The following is a 16,139-nucleotide window of genomic DNA, read 5'->3' on the forward strand; positions in this document are numbered from 1 at the left end:
AGAACAAAGAAAAGAAAGAATAACTGAGAGGAATTTCAGCTTCTGTCATAGACTTATGCATGATGCCAAGCCAGGCTGTAAAGGGAAGCCTGCTGTGGGCAGATCTGTTCCTGAACATTTGCTCCAAGCTCTACCTCCTACGCTGATGGAGCTCATAAGCAAATTTATTCTGCAATTTTCAGACTGAATAGTCAAAAAATGTCTAAAACACATCCATAATGTCCCTGCTCACCTGGTGAAGGTGACGCATTGCTCTCAAAGCAGACGGAAAAGCACCCTCACTCATGTATACACACTCAGCCTTGACTAATCATCCCAAACTGAAGCCTTCAATAACAAGGAACGTGCATGAGCCTGCCCAGCCCTGCCTAGCCCAGCCCAAAATAGTCCGCAGGTAGACGCGCTTTCCACTCGGCTCACCTTTATACCCTCAAGTCAAAAGACCTGGACTAAGTGAGGATAATTACTCTGCGCTGTGACCCCAGGATGAGTAGCCAGACCTGGATTAGAGCGAACCAGGGAGCCCCTGTGGAGGTGGGACGAGGGGGGAAAGCCCTGATGACTGGAGTTGACTGGAGTTAATAGCGTTATCAGGTGTAAAAGGGGATTTTAGGGATTACAGTTTTTTGATTGATACCCAGGAAAAGCCTGCTTTGTTTGTCATTCACAGTGTACAATTTCCAAATGTAATATTTCATAACTGACTGAAAAAGACTGCCCACGGTAAATTACTCAACTTGCTGTCATACTGATTTGATTAATGCTGAACAGGGTTATAATATCCAGTAAACAGGTTATATATAAATTATAGAAATCTTACAGTTCAACGCTTGTATTGAGGAAAAACTTATTTTTTAAAAAGTATTTAAAAGAATTAAAAGAATATTCATAAAACAACTTCTAAAAATAAGAAATTTAGTTACTTTATAATAAAAACAAAAAAATATAATTTGTGTTATCAAAGTTTATAAGATTGGAATAATATGTCTTTATTTGATTAGAATAACAAATGTGACCCTGGAGCACAAAACCAGTCATAAGTAGCACAGGTATATTTGTAGCAATAGCCAACAATACATTGTATGGGTCAAAATGATCGATTTTTCCTTTATGCCAAAAATCATTAGGATTTTAAGTAAAGATCATGTTCCATGAAGATGTTTTGTAAATTTCCTACTGTATGTATATCAAAACTTCATTTTTGATTAGTAATATGTATTGCTAAGAGCTTCAGTTGGACAACTTTAATGGCGATTTTCTCAATATTTTCATTTTTTGCACCCTTAAATTCCAGATTTACAAATAGTTGTATCTCCTTGCATACAAGCATACATCAATGGAAAGCTTATTTATTCTGCTTTCAGATTATGTTTAAATCTCAGTTTTTTAAAATATCAGTCAGTTTTTATGACTGGTTTACTAGTTTTGTGGTCCAGGGTCACATATAAGAAGGTATTCCATTATAATAATAATAAATTATAAAAATAAATAAAAAAAAAATAATTTATTTTAGAGTTATTTAACTAAAATTATTAAAAACATTGTTGTCAATTGAAATAAATCTGAAGTAACATAATATAATATGTAGGCTACACAAAAATATAAATATTTGATGAATAACCTCAACTAAACAGTAATTAAAAATGTTGCCTTTTCAACTAATTGAAATGTTGAAGTCTGAAAATTACTATAAATAAACTAAAAATAAATAAACCTAAAAAAATAAAAAGTACTAAACAAAATTAATCAAATATAACTAAAATGAAAACTGTAATAGTATGTTAATAAAACTAAAACAACACTGATTTATTTGTCATGGTCTGTTCACTTCAATCATTGCAAGCCTGTGCGTAGAGGCGTGTCAAAAAAAAAAAGCCTTCCTGTCTTCATTGGCTCCTTGTTCTTCGGGGGCGTGGTTTATGTAGCTGATTGATAAAGCGGACTGAGCGCACATTTCTCCAGGCTTTACCGCGACAGTTTCTGCTAGAGACTCATACTGTAAGTAAACTGAATCACTAGTGTTTCAGCGACTCTCGCACTGCTGTAGTGCACACTGATATTTACGTTTTCAACGTGCAAAACAATCCATTGCACTAGTATATATTCATTTGAAGAACGTTATATCCTGGACTCAATGGATTTTCTGTGGCTGGTGTGCGTTGCGGTGAGCGTCAGCGCCTGGTGCGCGTCTGCGGAGCGACACAGTGTTTACTGGAACAGCACAAACGCAAAGTAAGATTCATACTCCTTTAATTGTATATATCCATCTTTATATAACTCTTGAAAGCATTCTTCTGTGATATCTGAAATCTCTGCGTAGCACACTAACACGAGTTCTCCAACTAAAAGCTTGTAAGTAAGTTACGCAGTATATTAGAATAAGAACTACGTATCATATACACTGCATTAACAGTCTAAACCGTTTCACAAATCTTTAGCTGCTTTATCTTAATGTATCTGTTTCATGCAATGTTTTGTTGCATTTTCTATTTATTTGCTCCTCGTGAGATTCATTCGGTGGAGGAAGGAGCATGTATAGATTAAGGAACACATGATATCTCAAACACATAACCAATAACTGACCCTGGCTTGCAGGTTATGATGGTGCAAGTTGTTTACTTGTTCAGTTCAGTTATCACGCATTTCATTGGTTTGCTTATCTCTGCCTCTAGTCTAACCTTTAACATGCTAGTGAATGACGTGATAATTACTAGAGACAGCAGCTGGACAGAGAAGTACATGGAAAGAAACCAGACAGATGGATAGACAGATCAGCCTAAATATACACACACATGTTAGTTTTACTATATTTATGAGGGCATCTTATTCACAGGCTTTGCTACCAAGATATGATATTTACTGTAACACAGTTTTCCCTCAGACAAACCTGTTGATATCTGTATATGTACAGCAAAACAGGAACAAATGAGCCAGTCGTTGTTTCACTATATCTATAAGAACCTTATTTATTTAGCTTTAAAAAAAATAAATTTTACACACACATACACACAGCAATAAATAAACAGACATTCGCACACAAGACGAGAATATCTATGGCTAGTAATAGCTTGAGCTTTTTATGGGAAGTGTCTTGTTCTTAGTATGATATTAAGTTGTTACCGTTACAGTTTACAGATAAGGGGTTCTTCAAGCTCCTTGATGGGTGTTTCATCAAATGACTGCGATTTGTAATCTCACCTCGTAGTGAAGAAGGACAGGTCATCAGGCACTTTAGAGAGATCAATGCAAATGACAGCATTCAGAGCGATTTTTTTTTTTTTTTTACACTTTTAGCAGGAAACTCAAGAAAAAGAAAATGGCCTTTTGTGGATATCAGAAGCTTGTTACTGTAAAACAGAATCTTTTACCATGAGGTGATATCTTTTTATTCCTTCCCATAGTAATTGACTTGTTTCACCTGGATTCACTCGTATGCAATGATAAACTTGTATTCATAAAAGTTAACAGGTAATAACTGAACAGAATCCGATTCGCATCCTCTGTTGTGATTCAGTCTGCTTTCAGTGAGTAATTTATCAATGTCGTTGTTGCGCAACATGAGTGTACCAGTCTTAACCAGACACGGTCTCAGAAGAGCCTGGCTCACTATCAGTCAGCAGAGAGAGAGAGAAACAGCAGCTGTGCCTGAAGAAAGACAGAATAAATCATGTAATCGAGACCAAACTCTTTTTAGGACCTGCTGTGAAAAGAATGGGGTGGAAGAGAAAGTGTTGGAGTAAAAGGAGCTGCTTGGATTTGGGTAAAAAAAAAACAGGATTGGTAATTTGAGTTAGAGATGAGGATGGAGAAAAAGAGGTGGAGGGGATTATGTGGCAGCAGTCTGGTGCTTGGTCTGGTCTCTAATCCCGACATGGTCCACATCCACGGAAATGGTTGCGTAACTACAACAAGAAAATTTGTAATAACAAAACACTAAGCCCTCAGAAAATCTCTGCATTAAAAATCTGAGTGGATCTCTTCTTTTAAAGCTCTCGTTCTTGTACACCTACACAAAGACCTTGCTTTATTAGCACTGAAAATGTTAAAAACAAACGCCCACACATCAAAACCAGAATTGTAAATATAATCCTATTTTGAGCTGGTCATAATCTGGCAGGTGTGGTGGGTTCTGCATTTTAACGGCGTCTTTTTCCAAGATAAACTGTTATTAATCTTATGTTCTAAGAAAAAAGAAACAGTTTCCGTTAATGCGATTTTCAGGTTTCTTCTTTTACTTTTCTTTCCTTTAACGACTCCCATCAAAGCTAGTGATTGTTCAATCAGCCCGTGCAACTCAATCAGACTTGTGTGTAAATGGATTAGTCAGGCTCGACTAATCAATGGCAGATAGGTGTTAAATATTAATTGGCGTGATCAGTTAGTTCTACTGGTGGTGTGAAAGCGTTCGCACGCACGCAAATAAACACAAACACACGCTCAACAGTTTTTAACCATGTGGGTGTGAGTGAACAGTAATGATTTAATCTCCTGCGCGTGGCCTTTGGCGAGCTGACACTCTGGTTTGATGGGTATGTGCGTGAGTGTTCGCCCCGAGGAGACTGGATTTTCAGGTCTGGATTGACATATGGTCGTTGTTTTCGACAGTCTGTTTTTGAGCTCGTCACATGTCTACGCTTGCACGCTGAGCGCGCTGAAGGGGAAGTATACAGTCCCGTCATTTTTGCCCTGAATCATGCATTTATTTTCACGTACATGTTGTCATATACATGTGGGTTCACTCGTCAAAGTTTCACTGGCTCGCATACGGGGGGAATGTGCGATTCGGGTATATTTAGTAGACTGGGATTCCTTCCAGTAAACATGTTGCTATACTTGACCTTTCAGCTGTCCACTCATTGTCCACCCCATTTCCTCCTCGTCCATCCCTTCCTCGGCAAACTCACTTTGTTTGATCTTTTACATGTAAATGAGCATTACATTGCCGAGTTGTTATCTTGAGGAGGAGGAGGGGAGCAGACAGATCAGCATACATATCCAGACAGATTCCACAGACAGACTGTAAATCCATCTTCTTTAACCCGCTCATTCTTTTTCTAAGGCTCATAAACACGCAAAGATAGTGGGCCATGTAGACAGGGCTATAATCTGTGAAACAAACAGAGTTCAGCCTCAGATTATACGTAGATGTGTGTAATCTGGCCGGATGACCCATTCACACAGAAATCACAGTGTATATTTATAGACTCCAGTGTAATCCACTGCTGTATAATCCCATTTTACACAGAAATGGATGTGTATGGAAAATATAATCCATAATTCCTCAAAGCATTATAGAACGTTCTACCATCTAGGGGTTGGATTGATTATAAAATCGTAGCCCTTTCCGGATAATTTTTGCATATTAGAGTTCCATTTTAGGATTTCAACTGGTCAAGTAATGATGATTGCTAACTGACAGGAAGTAATCTGCTGTTCCAGTTCAGTTTTGATGTGTATGTGTTTGGGCCTGTTTTTAACTCCTTGCTTAGTTTATTTTCTCTTCACTCATTTTAACCCTTAAATCCCATTATTCTGAGCTCTTCCTCTCTTCTCTTTATCTCCAGCCCACACTTCCTCACTATTTCTCTCTGTATGTCCTTATACCCTCCCTGCTCCATCTTTCCGTGCACTTTTTTCCCACACAACTCCCTTTGTCGATCTCGTTCAATCCCTGATTACTGTTTTGATTCCCACTGCCCAGTTAAGTTGGAGTTTTCCTGTTTTTCTGTCTGCAGCATGCTAGATTGTGTTAACTGTCAGTGTAGTGAAGTGTGTGAGCTCACAAATGTAAACAAAAGAACCAGAAGCTTGTTGCCTGACATTACTTATTTACCTCAAGTGCAGTGTTTGCATCAGCGTATTCAGCGGCTCACTGTTGCCATCTACAGAACACTTACAGTGCTTGACGAACATTTTCATTTCATTCAGTGCCTATATTGTTTTCAGTTTATTATTTCACAAGTACAAAGTCACTGACTTTGAATAAAGCTCACAGTATGCTACCAAACAACAAGCTAGCATATCAGCAGGCAATTAGCATCCATTTAAAAGTGAAAGAAAAAGGGAGGAGGGGGAAATCAGGCATTTGTGAGGGAAGGATTGAGAAAGATAGGACCGGGGGATGGGTAATGGGTTAGAGGTCAGAAAGAAAGAAAGAAGTGTTTCTCTAAACAATTAGCCTGAATGAAGAGGCCCAGGTTTATAATGTGAATTTAAACCGAGAGAAGAAAGAGGGTGGAGAAGATGGAGGAAAAGGGGGATGTGAGACAGATTTTATATATATATATATATATATATATATATATATATATATATATATATATATATATATATATATATATATATATATATATATAAGATCAGGGTGGAGCAAAAGGACATTGATGGATGGAGTGAAATTTTGGTCGTCTGCTTTGAACTCACAAAATCTCACAGAAATGCGTATTATCACACAGCCTGTGTTGTGTGATAAAGTTTTGCATTGACCTAAAACTTAAGTAGAATCACTCCATTTTCTCAGGCTATGCAATATACATATGACAATTTGTACATTTGCCATATTTCGATAAATTTGAGATATTGTGCCGCCCTACCCCCCAATCCAACTTGATTTAAAACATGTATCTGTAAAACCCTTCCCCCAAGCCCCACTTTAACCCCTGCAAACGGCCTGTATTGGATGGGTCTGGTGTCAGTGAATAGCAGCGGTGTGATCCGTGTGCTCAGTGTGATAATCCCTGGTTTGGAAGAGCGGATTAGCTGGATGGCATTCCGACCTGTTCCGCTACAGCTGGGGTAATTACCGGCATGTAATCGGCAAGAAGGACAATATGAGAACATACTGATCGAGAAGAAAGTGAGAGAGCGGTGAGGTGAAAAGGACTTAGCAGTGACTTAACACCTTGAACCTTTCAGACGTTAACGATGCGAAGGTGTAAGACTGAGACGTCTCTGTATATTATACTTGTAATGGAGAAAGAAAGCCAGACAGACACAAATAGCGTAAAAGCTCCATGCACGCGCTTGAACAGACAGGTTTTATTACTTGATAGTGTGAGAACAAGCTGCTAAAATAGGATCATAATACTTGTCATGACAAGCAGCAGGTCTTAAAGGTTTTCGGTAACCAAACCCTCAACTGTGTGTGTGTGTGTGTGTGTGTGTCAACTGCTGACAGCGAGTGTAGTGCAGTTGGCAGTGTGTACATCTGTTCTGAAGCACACAGCGCTGACCGTCTCTCAGCGTGTGTGTGTGTGTGTGTGTTTGTGCATGCTGCTGACTCAGTTAGGGTGTGTCTGAAAAATCTGACCCTGAACTTTGACATTACTGACCCGCCCGACAGTTTAAAACATTCAGCAGAGAGTGAAAGGGGGGGAGAACAGACAAAATATTGAGGAGAAAGAAGACAAACATATCTGAAAGCAAATTCAACTGTATATTATACAGTAAATATATACAAAATTGGTTTGTTTTTATGTTTTTGAAAGAAGTCTCTTATGCTCACCAAGGCTGTTTATTTGATTGCAAAAAAACAAACAAACAGTAAAACTGTGATTTTGTGAAATATTATTACAATTTAAAACGACTGTATTCTATTTTAATATATTTTAATTGTAATTTATTCCTGTGATGGCTGCTGAAAATTCAGCTTTGCCATAACTCTAGTCTATGCCAACATGGTACTCAAGAAGCATGCTTAATATTTTTGTAGATATTATGATTTTTCAAGGCTCTTTGATGAACAAAGTTCAAAAGAACTACATTTATTTGAAATAGTTTATATTTATAATATTTATATTTGTTTATAATATATTTTTAAATATATATATATATATTTTTTTTTTTTTTTAAAGCATGGACCAATACATAGTTCGAAGACTCATGCCATATTGGCAGCCTAATAAATACTGTTTTGTTCTACACAAAGTGGATCATCTCATGCTGGTCGCCATGTTGAGATCACATGACCAACCTAATCAGTCAGCATAAACAAATTACTTACTCCAACTTTAAGTTTTTAAGCCCACATGCAAACACTTAAACCCAGGCTCCTCTGTCTTGTGATAAACAGATGGGTGACGTGGCCCCCAGGGGCTGCAGGTACAAACACTCCTCTCGGATGTTTGATGTTTAAATGGATCCGTGCCTCTCTTACAACAGCATCACTCTCACGCTCGGCCCATCACAGCGCAAACTGTCACACGGGAACAAGTGGGCACAGCGGCGTTCGAAGTGACCGATCACTAGGATGAAAAACACAACAGAGCTTCTCTGTGATTTGTTTGAGATATCAGCGGCTGGCCTTGGATCAGCTCAGAGAGATTAGAAGCGCATGGGAATCGCAGTGTGAGGGTCCACCAGACCCTCTCAGCATCAAACTAAACTAGGAATGCACTTAATATGCAATGCTATTTGGGTCAAAAGAAATTAAAAATATAAACATTCCAAACTAAAATAAATTCATTTGATGCAGATTGAAGACTACACCCTGAGGCCGATGTGTGTGAGAAGGAGGGGGGAGGAGTTAATGACACCCAATTTGTGTTGTTGTCTTGCTCTTGCAAACACATTGTCATTAGGTTTCAAACAGCTCCAGATAAACAGCTTCAAAGGAACATCAGAGGAAGTGAGACGGGGCAATCCATCAAACAGTCTAAAACTGAAACCGTTCACACTGCTTTCTGATTTGAATCGGTTTGACCCGCTGCGCATTTCGAATCTCATCCACCCTTGATTGGTCTCATCAGCCATGATTTGTTTGGCATATTGAATACACATGCAAAAACCGCTGCTTTCCCACACACAGAAAAGTCAGCTGGCTTAGCAAGGCATAGACCCTGTCTTTTGAACACTCTGCTGATTAGAAGCCGTGCGAGACTGACTCTAATCTCCGCATTAACTGGCGCTAATGAGCGCAGTGATGTGTATGTTTACCCTCCATCTGAATAGAGCGCCAGGCTGTTTAGACAGGTCGGCTAATGCTTACCGCAGAGGCACAGTGGGAAAGAGGGAGAGATGAAGGGGGCTGGAGTGGACAACGGGGGGCCCGTCAGGAGCCTGTGTGTCTGTCCGTCATTTAACCACGGCTCCCGATGGCAACAACAACAAATACATGTGCCAAAAGGGAGAAAGTGATCGAGCAAAGGGCATGCTGGTGGAAAAGAAGCCGCCTTGTGTTTTGATGGCGGTTCACATGAGGGCCGTGTGAGTAAATGTTATGGTAATGTGATTGGGTTTGAAGATTTTGGGGATATGGAAATGTGATGGCGTGTAGCGTTGTAGCATTCACCAATCAGATGACTTATGGGGTTCGAACAATGGCGTCTTGTGGTCACTGTGGGAGTGACGGTATAAAATATTGTGATTTATTCATAAATGTTGTGCAGTCAGTTTGAGACAATTTTTTTTGACAAAATTCACTATAATAAATCACTGACTACATGAAAGCAAAGACACAGAAAGAATAACATACTGAGAAGCCTGTGGATTTATCATTTGTACATCTGGCAACAGCAGCAGGGAAGCTTAGATCAGACGAAAATGAGAAAAGCAAATGAGACGACAATAAAAGAAGAGGTAGACCGAGAGGAGGCTGTAAAAACACGTAGAGCGGATTCAAAGATCCAGTCAGTCTAAGCGGCTCCAAGGAAAAGGTTGTGATGGATCACATGAAGTCAAGAGGTTTTCATCAGAAAAATAAAATGTATTTAAAAAAAATAAAACGAAATGTATTTTAGATCTGCCAAACTTAACATGTTAGCTTAAAACATGTTTAAAATATATTTAACCTTTTTTATAATAATCTGTTTTCGAACAATATTTATTGTGGAAAACACTTGAATTGAAATCATTTCTCTTCAGTTAAAAAATGTATATATTTTCTAGATAATATAAATAATTTGCTTTGGTTTCAATGCAGTTATTTATTATTTAGTTTATATATATGCCAACACTGTGTCTATAAGAGGAAGAGAGGAAAATAAGATTTTGTAGTTCTTTTGTAAAATAAGTGGTCAGAAAATTTGAGAAGAATTTTGCAAAACAAACCAAAAAAACAGATGGAAATAAATCAGTGAAATGAATGAAAAGGAAACCTGCTTTTTCATGAAGGACATAAAGAAGACACAGTTGGACAATTTCCCATCTCCACTCCTTCACCTAGTGTGACACCAAAGTACAGAGAAGGAAAGAAAGAAAAAGAAAAGAGGGATTTTACAGGGTGTTTTACGCAAATAAAAGCACCAGGTGAAGGGTGAACACCTGTCACCCACACACGTGTATCAGGGTGTAGCTCTCGCTTTTGGTTTGTACTGATGAAGCTTGCCTGAGGTTGTTTCATTGTCGCCAGAACTTTTGTTTCCGTTTGTTTGTGCACGTCAAGTTCTTTTTGAGCCATTTTAATCCTGAGGTGTGTCTGTGTTCCGTACAGCAGTATTGTAGGTTGTGTTCAGTAAATATTGACAGCCATTCATGGATTTTCGCTCTCTTTCTTCTTCCAGTTTCCTGTGGGATGATTACACCGTGGAGGTCCGCATTAATGACTACCTAGACATCATCTGCCCTCACTACACACGTGGCGAGAGCCCATCCCAGGAGGCTGAGCGCTACGTGCTCTACATGGTGGAGTTGGAGGACTACGAGAACTGCAAGCCGCAGTCCTTCGACCAGCTGCGCTGGGAGTGCTCCAGGCCTTTCGCTCCTCACGCTCCAGAGAAGTTCTCTGAGAAGTTTCAGCGCTTCACTCCCTTCACTCTGGGCAAAGAGTTCCGCCAGGGAGAGAGTTACTACTATATTTGTAAGTATCCACATCTGTTAATCAAAACTCAGTGTAGCTCTATGCGGCGTTTTGGAACTGCGTACCACAATTAGTAATGATGTAAATGAATAAAATCATTTTAATATTTATTTTAAAAAGCAAGAATTTGGTTAATTTATTCAAAATCTGTTTAACAAACCTGCTTCACTGCTTTTTTTTTTGTTGTTGTTGTTTTTGTCCACCAAATCAAAGTGCAACAAGTCAGAAGAATAAATGCATATCATGTAGAAACAAAAAAAATTGTGCTGGGAAACGATTAATCGCGATTAGTCGCATCCAAAATAAAAGTGTTTGTTTATATTATATATGTGTGTCGACTGTGTTTTTATATATATATATATATGTGTGTGTGTGTGACACACAATGCATTATATATTTAAAAAATATATATTCATATAATGTATTTTATATAGAAATATATTTAATATATAAAATAACATATTTTTCTTAAATACATACATGCATACACACACACATATATTATGTACACGCAAAATTTTATTCTGGATGTGATTAATCATGATTAATCGTTGCCCTGCACTAACAAAAAATAAAATAAAAAATACATAAAATAGATTTTATCATAGAGATGACCCCTGAAGACCTTCATCATCATTAAGAATTGAATATATATAAATTGCCTTTAAAATGGGTTTAAAAATATTTTAGAAAATAATTAGTTATGTATTCAAAGAGTTTTTCAAATTTTTCCAAACCTTATAAAACAAACATAACTACAAAATGTAAGCATTTATTTGCATTTATAAGCACATTAAGTGTATATTTGTAGGGCTTCAGATTCCGGTTCTAAATTTGTACTCTGTTTTCCACAGCCAAGCCTCTTCACCATCATGGACAGGAGTGTTTGAGACTGAAGGTGGATGTAGCTGGACCTCATGGTAAGTCAGATCAGTTTTTTGCATTTACAGTAGACTTTTCTGCAAGTCTTTACTGGATTACACAGACAATGGAGCCTTACTAAGAGTTCAACTATATCATTTAATTTTCTAGGTTCCAAGAACAAGAAGAAGACCATAGAGAAAGATGAGGTATTAGAAGGGAAGATGGCTGCTGGTGGAGTCCATAACCCATCAAACAGGCTTCCAGCAGGTGAGCACTTCATATCTGTCACTCGTCTCCTCACTTCTGGCAGCCTGTCCATTTGCTTTAGAAAATATTAGATATTTAGAAATTATTTTTATACTTTGTCAGCCAAGAAGGACATTACGCAAGTTACATAGTTGTGAAATATACTCATCATCCTTCTCTTCGTCTACTTTCAGATGACCCTATTGCCATGATCCCAGTTGTGCAGAGGAGTGTGGGCAGTTCGGGTGTTCGCATTGCTCCCGTCTCAAGTTTCGTCACGTTGATCTCTATATTCCTCTTCCTGCTTCTCCACTGAGCCTAATATAAGAAGACTTTATGGACGCTGGTCCGTTAGGACCCAAAAGACTAATGCCGATGCTGGTTATCGGCTTTGAAAATAGATTTTATACGAATAATTTTTTATACAAACTGAAGTTTTGGTGCTGGCGTGCAAGTTGCCGAGTGACGTGTTTGTATTTGTGTTTGTGAGAGTGATATGACCAGAGAAAGGTGTTTTTGAAGAACGTTCTCTTATTTTTTTTTTTTAAGAGTATTTACCGTTCTCTGATTCTTTTCCCCATCAGCTCTTTTTGTTTTACTTTTGTAGATTATATGTTCATTCTTCCTGAAAATTCATCACAAATTTATTTACCAATGTGATGCAGAATAAACCCTGAAGACCGAAGAGCTTGTCTTGTAACCATCAGCTGTATAACTGGAATTGTGATCACAAGGGTGAACAATAGGTTAGGTATTGTGTTTGATAGAGACCTTCGCTCTACTGTACCGATTTGAGCCAAAGATCACAGGATTTATCTTAAAACTGACCCTGATCTTGCACCTTATAAAGAATTGAGGTTTGTGCATATAACAGTGTTTGTAAATCTAGAACAGTTGTCAAGCTTTGGTGTTTCCTGTGTTTTGGATCTTGTGTTGCTGTAGTTTCAGTTGGTTTCTGTGATGTAATGTGAACACACCCTACAAAATGTACTGGGACTAATGTATAGATGAGATCAGAGGGTTTTTTTTAAACAACATTTGGTTTTGAACAGGAATGTTTGGTTGTGCTGTTTGTGTTTTGTGAGAGAGAGAGAAGCCGGACTTCTGACAGAGAGGACAACATGCACAATCAATTCAACGGTTTAATAAATTCTTTCAAATAAGTTAAAAGAACAATTTCTTATGTAAAAAGTTGTTTTGTACTGTATTGGTTATAAACTTGTAAATAGTTATGTAAAAATGTACATATTGAGAGTTATATAAAATAAAGACATTTGTTAATTATAAAATGTGTGGAAAGTTGTTTATATATATATTATATATATATAAAAAAAGGAGAACAAACATATTTTCTGTGAAATTTGTTGAGGACTCAGAGTAAAGTTTAACGCTGTCAAAAAACTGTTAACACTCTCACTGTCAAACTTTCTTCCTGTCCTCTTTCATTCCCTTTTCATCTCTTTTTCCTGACCAGGACTTCACAGCTTTTATCCAAACATTCAAATAGGGGTGAGATTAATGAAAGAAGGGAAGGGAGGGTAGTAAAGTGGCACTTACAGTTGTGGTCAGAATTATTGGAACCCTTGGTAAATATGATCAAAGAAGACTGTGAAAATTAACCTGCTTTGTTAATCCTTTTGATCTTTTATTTAAAAAAATCACAAAAAGCTAACCTTTCATTGGATAATAAGAATTTAAAATGGGGGGAAATATCATTATGAAATAAATGTTTTTCTCAAACACACGTTGGACACAATTATTGGCACCTTTTTATTCAATACTTTTTGAAACCTCCATTTGTCAGTTTAACAGCTCTAAATCTTCTCCTATAATGCCTGATGAGGTTAGAGAACACCTGACAAGAGATCAGAGACCATTCCTTCATCCAGAATCACTCCAGACCCTTTAGATTCACAGCTCCATGACGGTGCTTCTTCTCTTCAGTTCACCTCACTAATTTTCTACAGGGTTCAGGTCAGAGGACTGGAATAGCCAGAGCAGAAGCTTGGTTTTGTGCTCAGGGACCCATTTTTGTGTTGTTTTTGAGGTTTGTGTTTGGATTATTGTACGGTTGGAAGATCCAAACACGGCCCATTATAAGATTTCTAACAGAATCAGTCACTTATTGATTTTTTATCTGTTGGTATTTGATAGAATCCATGATGCCATGTGTCTAAACAAGATGTCCAGGACCTCCAGCAGAAATATAGGCCCACAACATCACAAATACAGCAGTATATTTCATTGTACACATGGGGTACTTTTTATCCCTGTGTTCACCAAACCCATCTTGAGTGTTTGCTGCTAAAAAGCTCATTTTTTAGTTTCATCTGACCATAGAAGCCAGTCCCATTTGAAGTGCCAGTCCTGTCTGATAACTGAATATGTTGGAGTTTGTTTTTGGATGAGCTAGGAGAATTTTTCTTGAAATCCTCCAAAACAACATGTGGTGATGTAGGTGCTGTTTGACTATTTTTTTTTAAGGTTTTCTGACCCCGAGACTCAACTATTTTCTGCAATTCTCCAGCTGTGATCCTTGAAGAGTCTTTAGCCACTCAAACTCTCCTTCTCACCGTGCATTAGGACGATATAGACACACATCCTTTTCCAGGCAGTTTCATTACATTTTCTGTTGATTAGAAATTCTTAATTATTGCCCTGATGGTGGAAATGGGGATTTTCACTGCTCTAGCTCTTTTCTTAAAGCCACTTCACTAATTTGTGAAGCTCAATTATCTTTTGCTGCACATCAGAAATATATTCTTTGTTTTTTCTCATTGTGATGGATGATTAAGGGAATTTGGGCTTTGTTTTCCCTCCTATTTATATTTCTGTGAAACAGGAAGCCATGGCTGGATAATTTCATGTTCATAATCACCCTAGAGTGCTCAAAATTGTGAATATGAATGGGAGTATACTTCAGAGATATTTTACTCATAAGAATTTCTAGGGGTGCCAATAATTGTGTCCAACGTGTGTTTGAGAAAAACATTTATTTCATAATGATATTTCCCCCCATTTTAAATTCTTATTATCCAATGAAAGGTTAGCTTTTTGTGAATTTTTTAAATAAAAGATCAAAAGGATTAACAAAGCAGGTTAATTTTCACAGTCTTCTTTGATCATATTTACCAAGGGTTCCAATAATTCTGACCACAACTGTAGGGGCCAGAACGTAACTTGCACATTTTCCTTGGCCTCAGCTTTTTCTGTGACATTTGAGAACATTAAACACAAGATACATCTTCTCTATTTAACCACATGTCAATGGAAAATTCATAATTTTGTTTGAAAGTATGAAGCGTAATGTTTGCGGCAATAACATCTAAAGATGTAATGTGGACTCGCTAGATGGCTGTTTGTCAGGTATGGCTATTTTTGGCACCTGGATTTTTAGAAAACTTTTTAATTTTCATTATTAATTCAAAACATTTAATTTTTTATATAGGCATATTTATGAGAGAATTCTGGGGCAAAATTTGTCATTCTTAGAATAAAATAACTGACTTTGTCTTGCTCAACATAATTAATAGCTAGCATTTTCTTTATCCTCAACATAATATTTTTATTTTTGCAAAATTTACCAAAGTTACATTTTGTATATCTTATACTGTGAAAATTTTCTATAGTGATTTTTCCCCCCTTTTTCTCAAATTGATGGTGCTTTGTCCCATTTCAACTCAAGCATCGTATTCAGTACATTATCATTTGACAAAACTACAATTACAAAATAGGCACTTGTAATATAAATCATGACATTGAAATCTCACATAATCATGACATTTGTTTAGATCACTTTGTTTAGGTAGGCCAATGTTATTAAAGCAATCTATAACAATAAATTCTAAAATGGTCAAGGAGTGCAAAAACTAAAATAAGAAAGTTTAGTAATGTTTCTAAGACAGCATTAGTACAGTTTTGTGAGAGAGAAAACTGTTGAAATATCAACCACAGGGGCACTAAACGAGCTACAATGTCCAAATATTCAGTGTGGTTAAAACACTTTTCGTTAATTGTTCATAACAAAAATCATGAGTCCTTAAACTCTTTTGGGCAGCTCTTCACCTGAAGCTTGTACAATTAAAAATAACATCTCACTATACAAACTATACTACAAAATTGCATTATATTAAAAGGAACGTCTCTGTCAATCCTCTTATTTCACTACACAACCGGACTACAAAATGACGTCAGTGCGCAGCGTTCGGCGATAACCAATCAGAGTGAAGGACTC

General features: G+C 37.3%; 1 protein-coding gene across 1 annotated transcript; it reads left to right on the forward strand.

The window, feature by feature from the left end:
- The first annotated feature begins 1,948 nt into the window (after window positions 1-1,948).
- On the forward strand, window positions 1,949-13,190 carry LOC306877845 (ephrin-A1-like). Its single transcript, XM_079429837.1, has 5 exons — window positions 1,949-2,232; window positions 10,500-10,795; window positions 11,650-11,715; window positions 11,828-11,926; window positions 12,100-13,190. Exons 1-5 carry the CDS (start codon window positions 2,135-2,137, stop codon window positions 12,219-12,221), a joined length of 681 nt encoding a protein of 226 aa, XP_079285963.1. The 5' UTR covers window positions 1,949-2,134; the 3' UTR covers window positions 12,222-13,190.
- The last annotated feature ends 2,949 nt before the right edge of the window (window positions 13,191-16,139 follow it).

The sequence above is a fragment of the Barbus barbus genome (assembly GCF_936440315.1).
Source record: "Barbus barbus genome assembly, chromosome: 12".
NCBI lineage: Eukaryota > Metazoa > Chordata > Actinopteri > Cypriniformes > Cyprinidae > Barbus > Barbus barbus.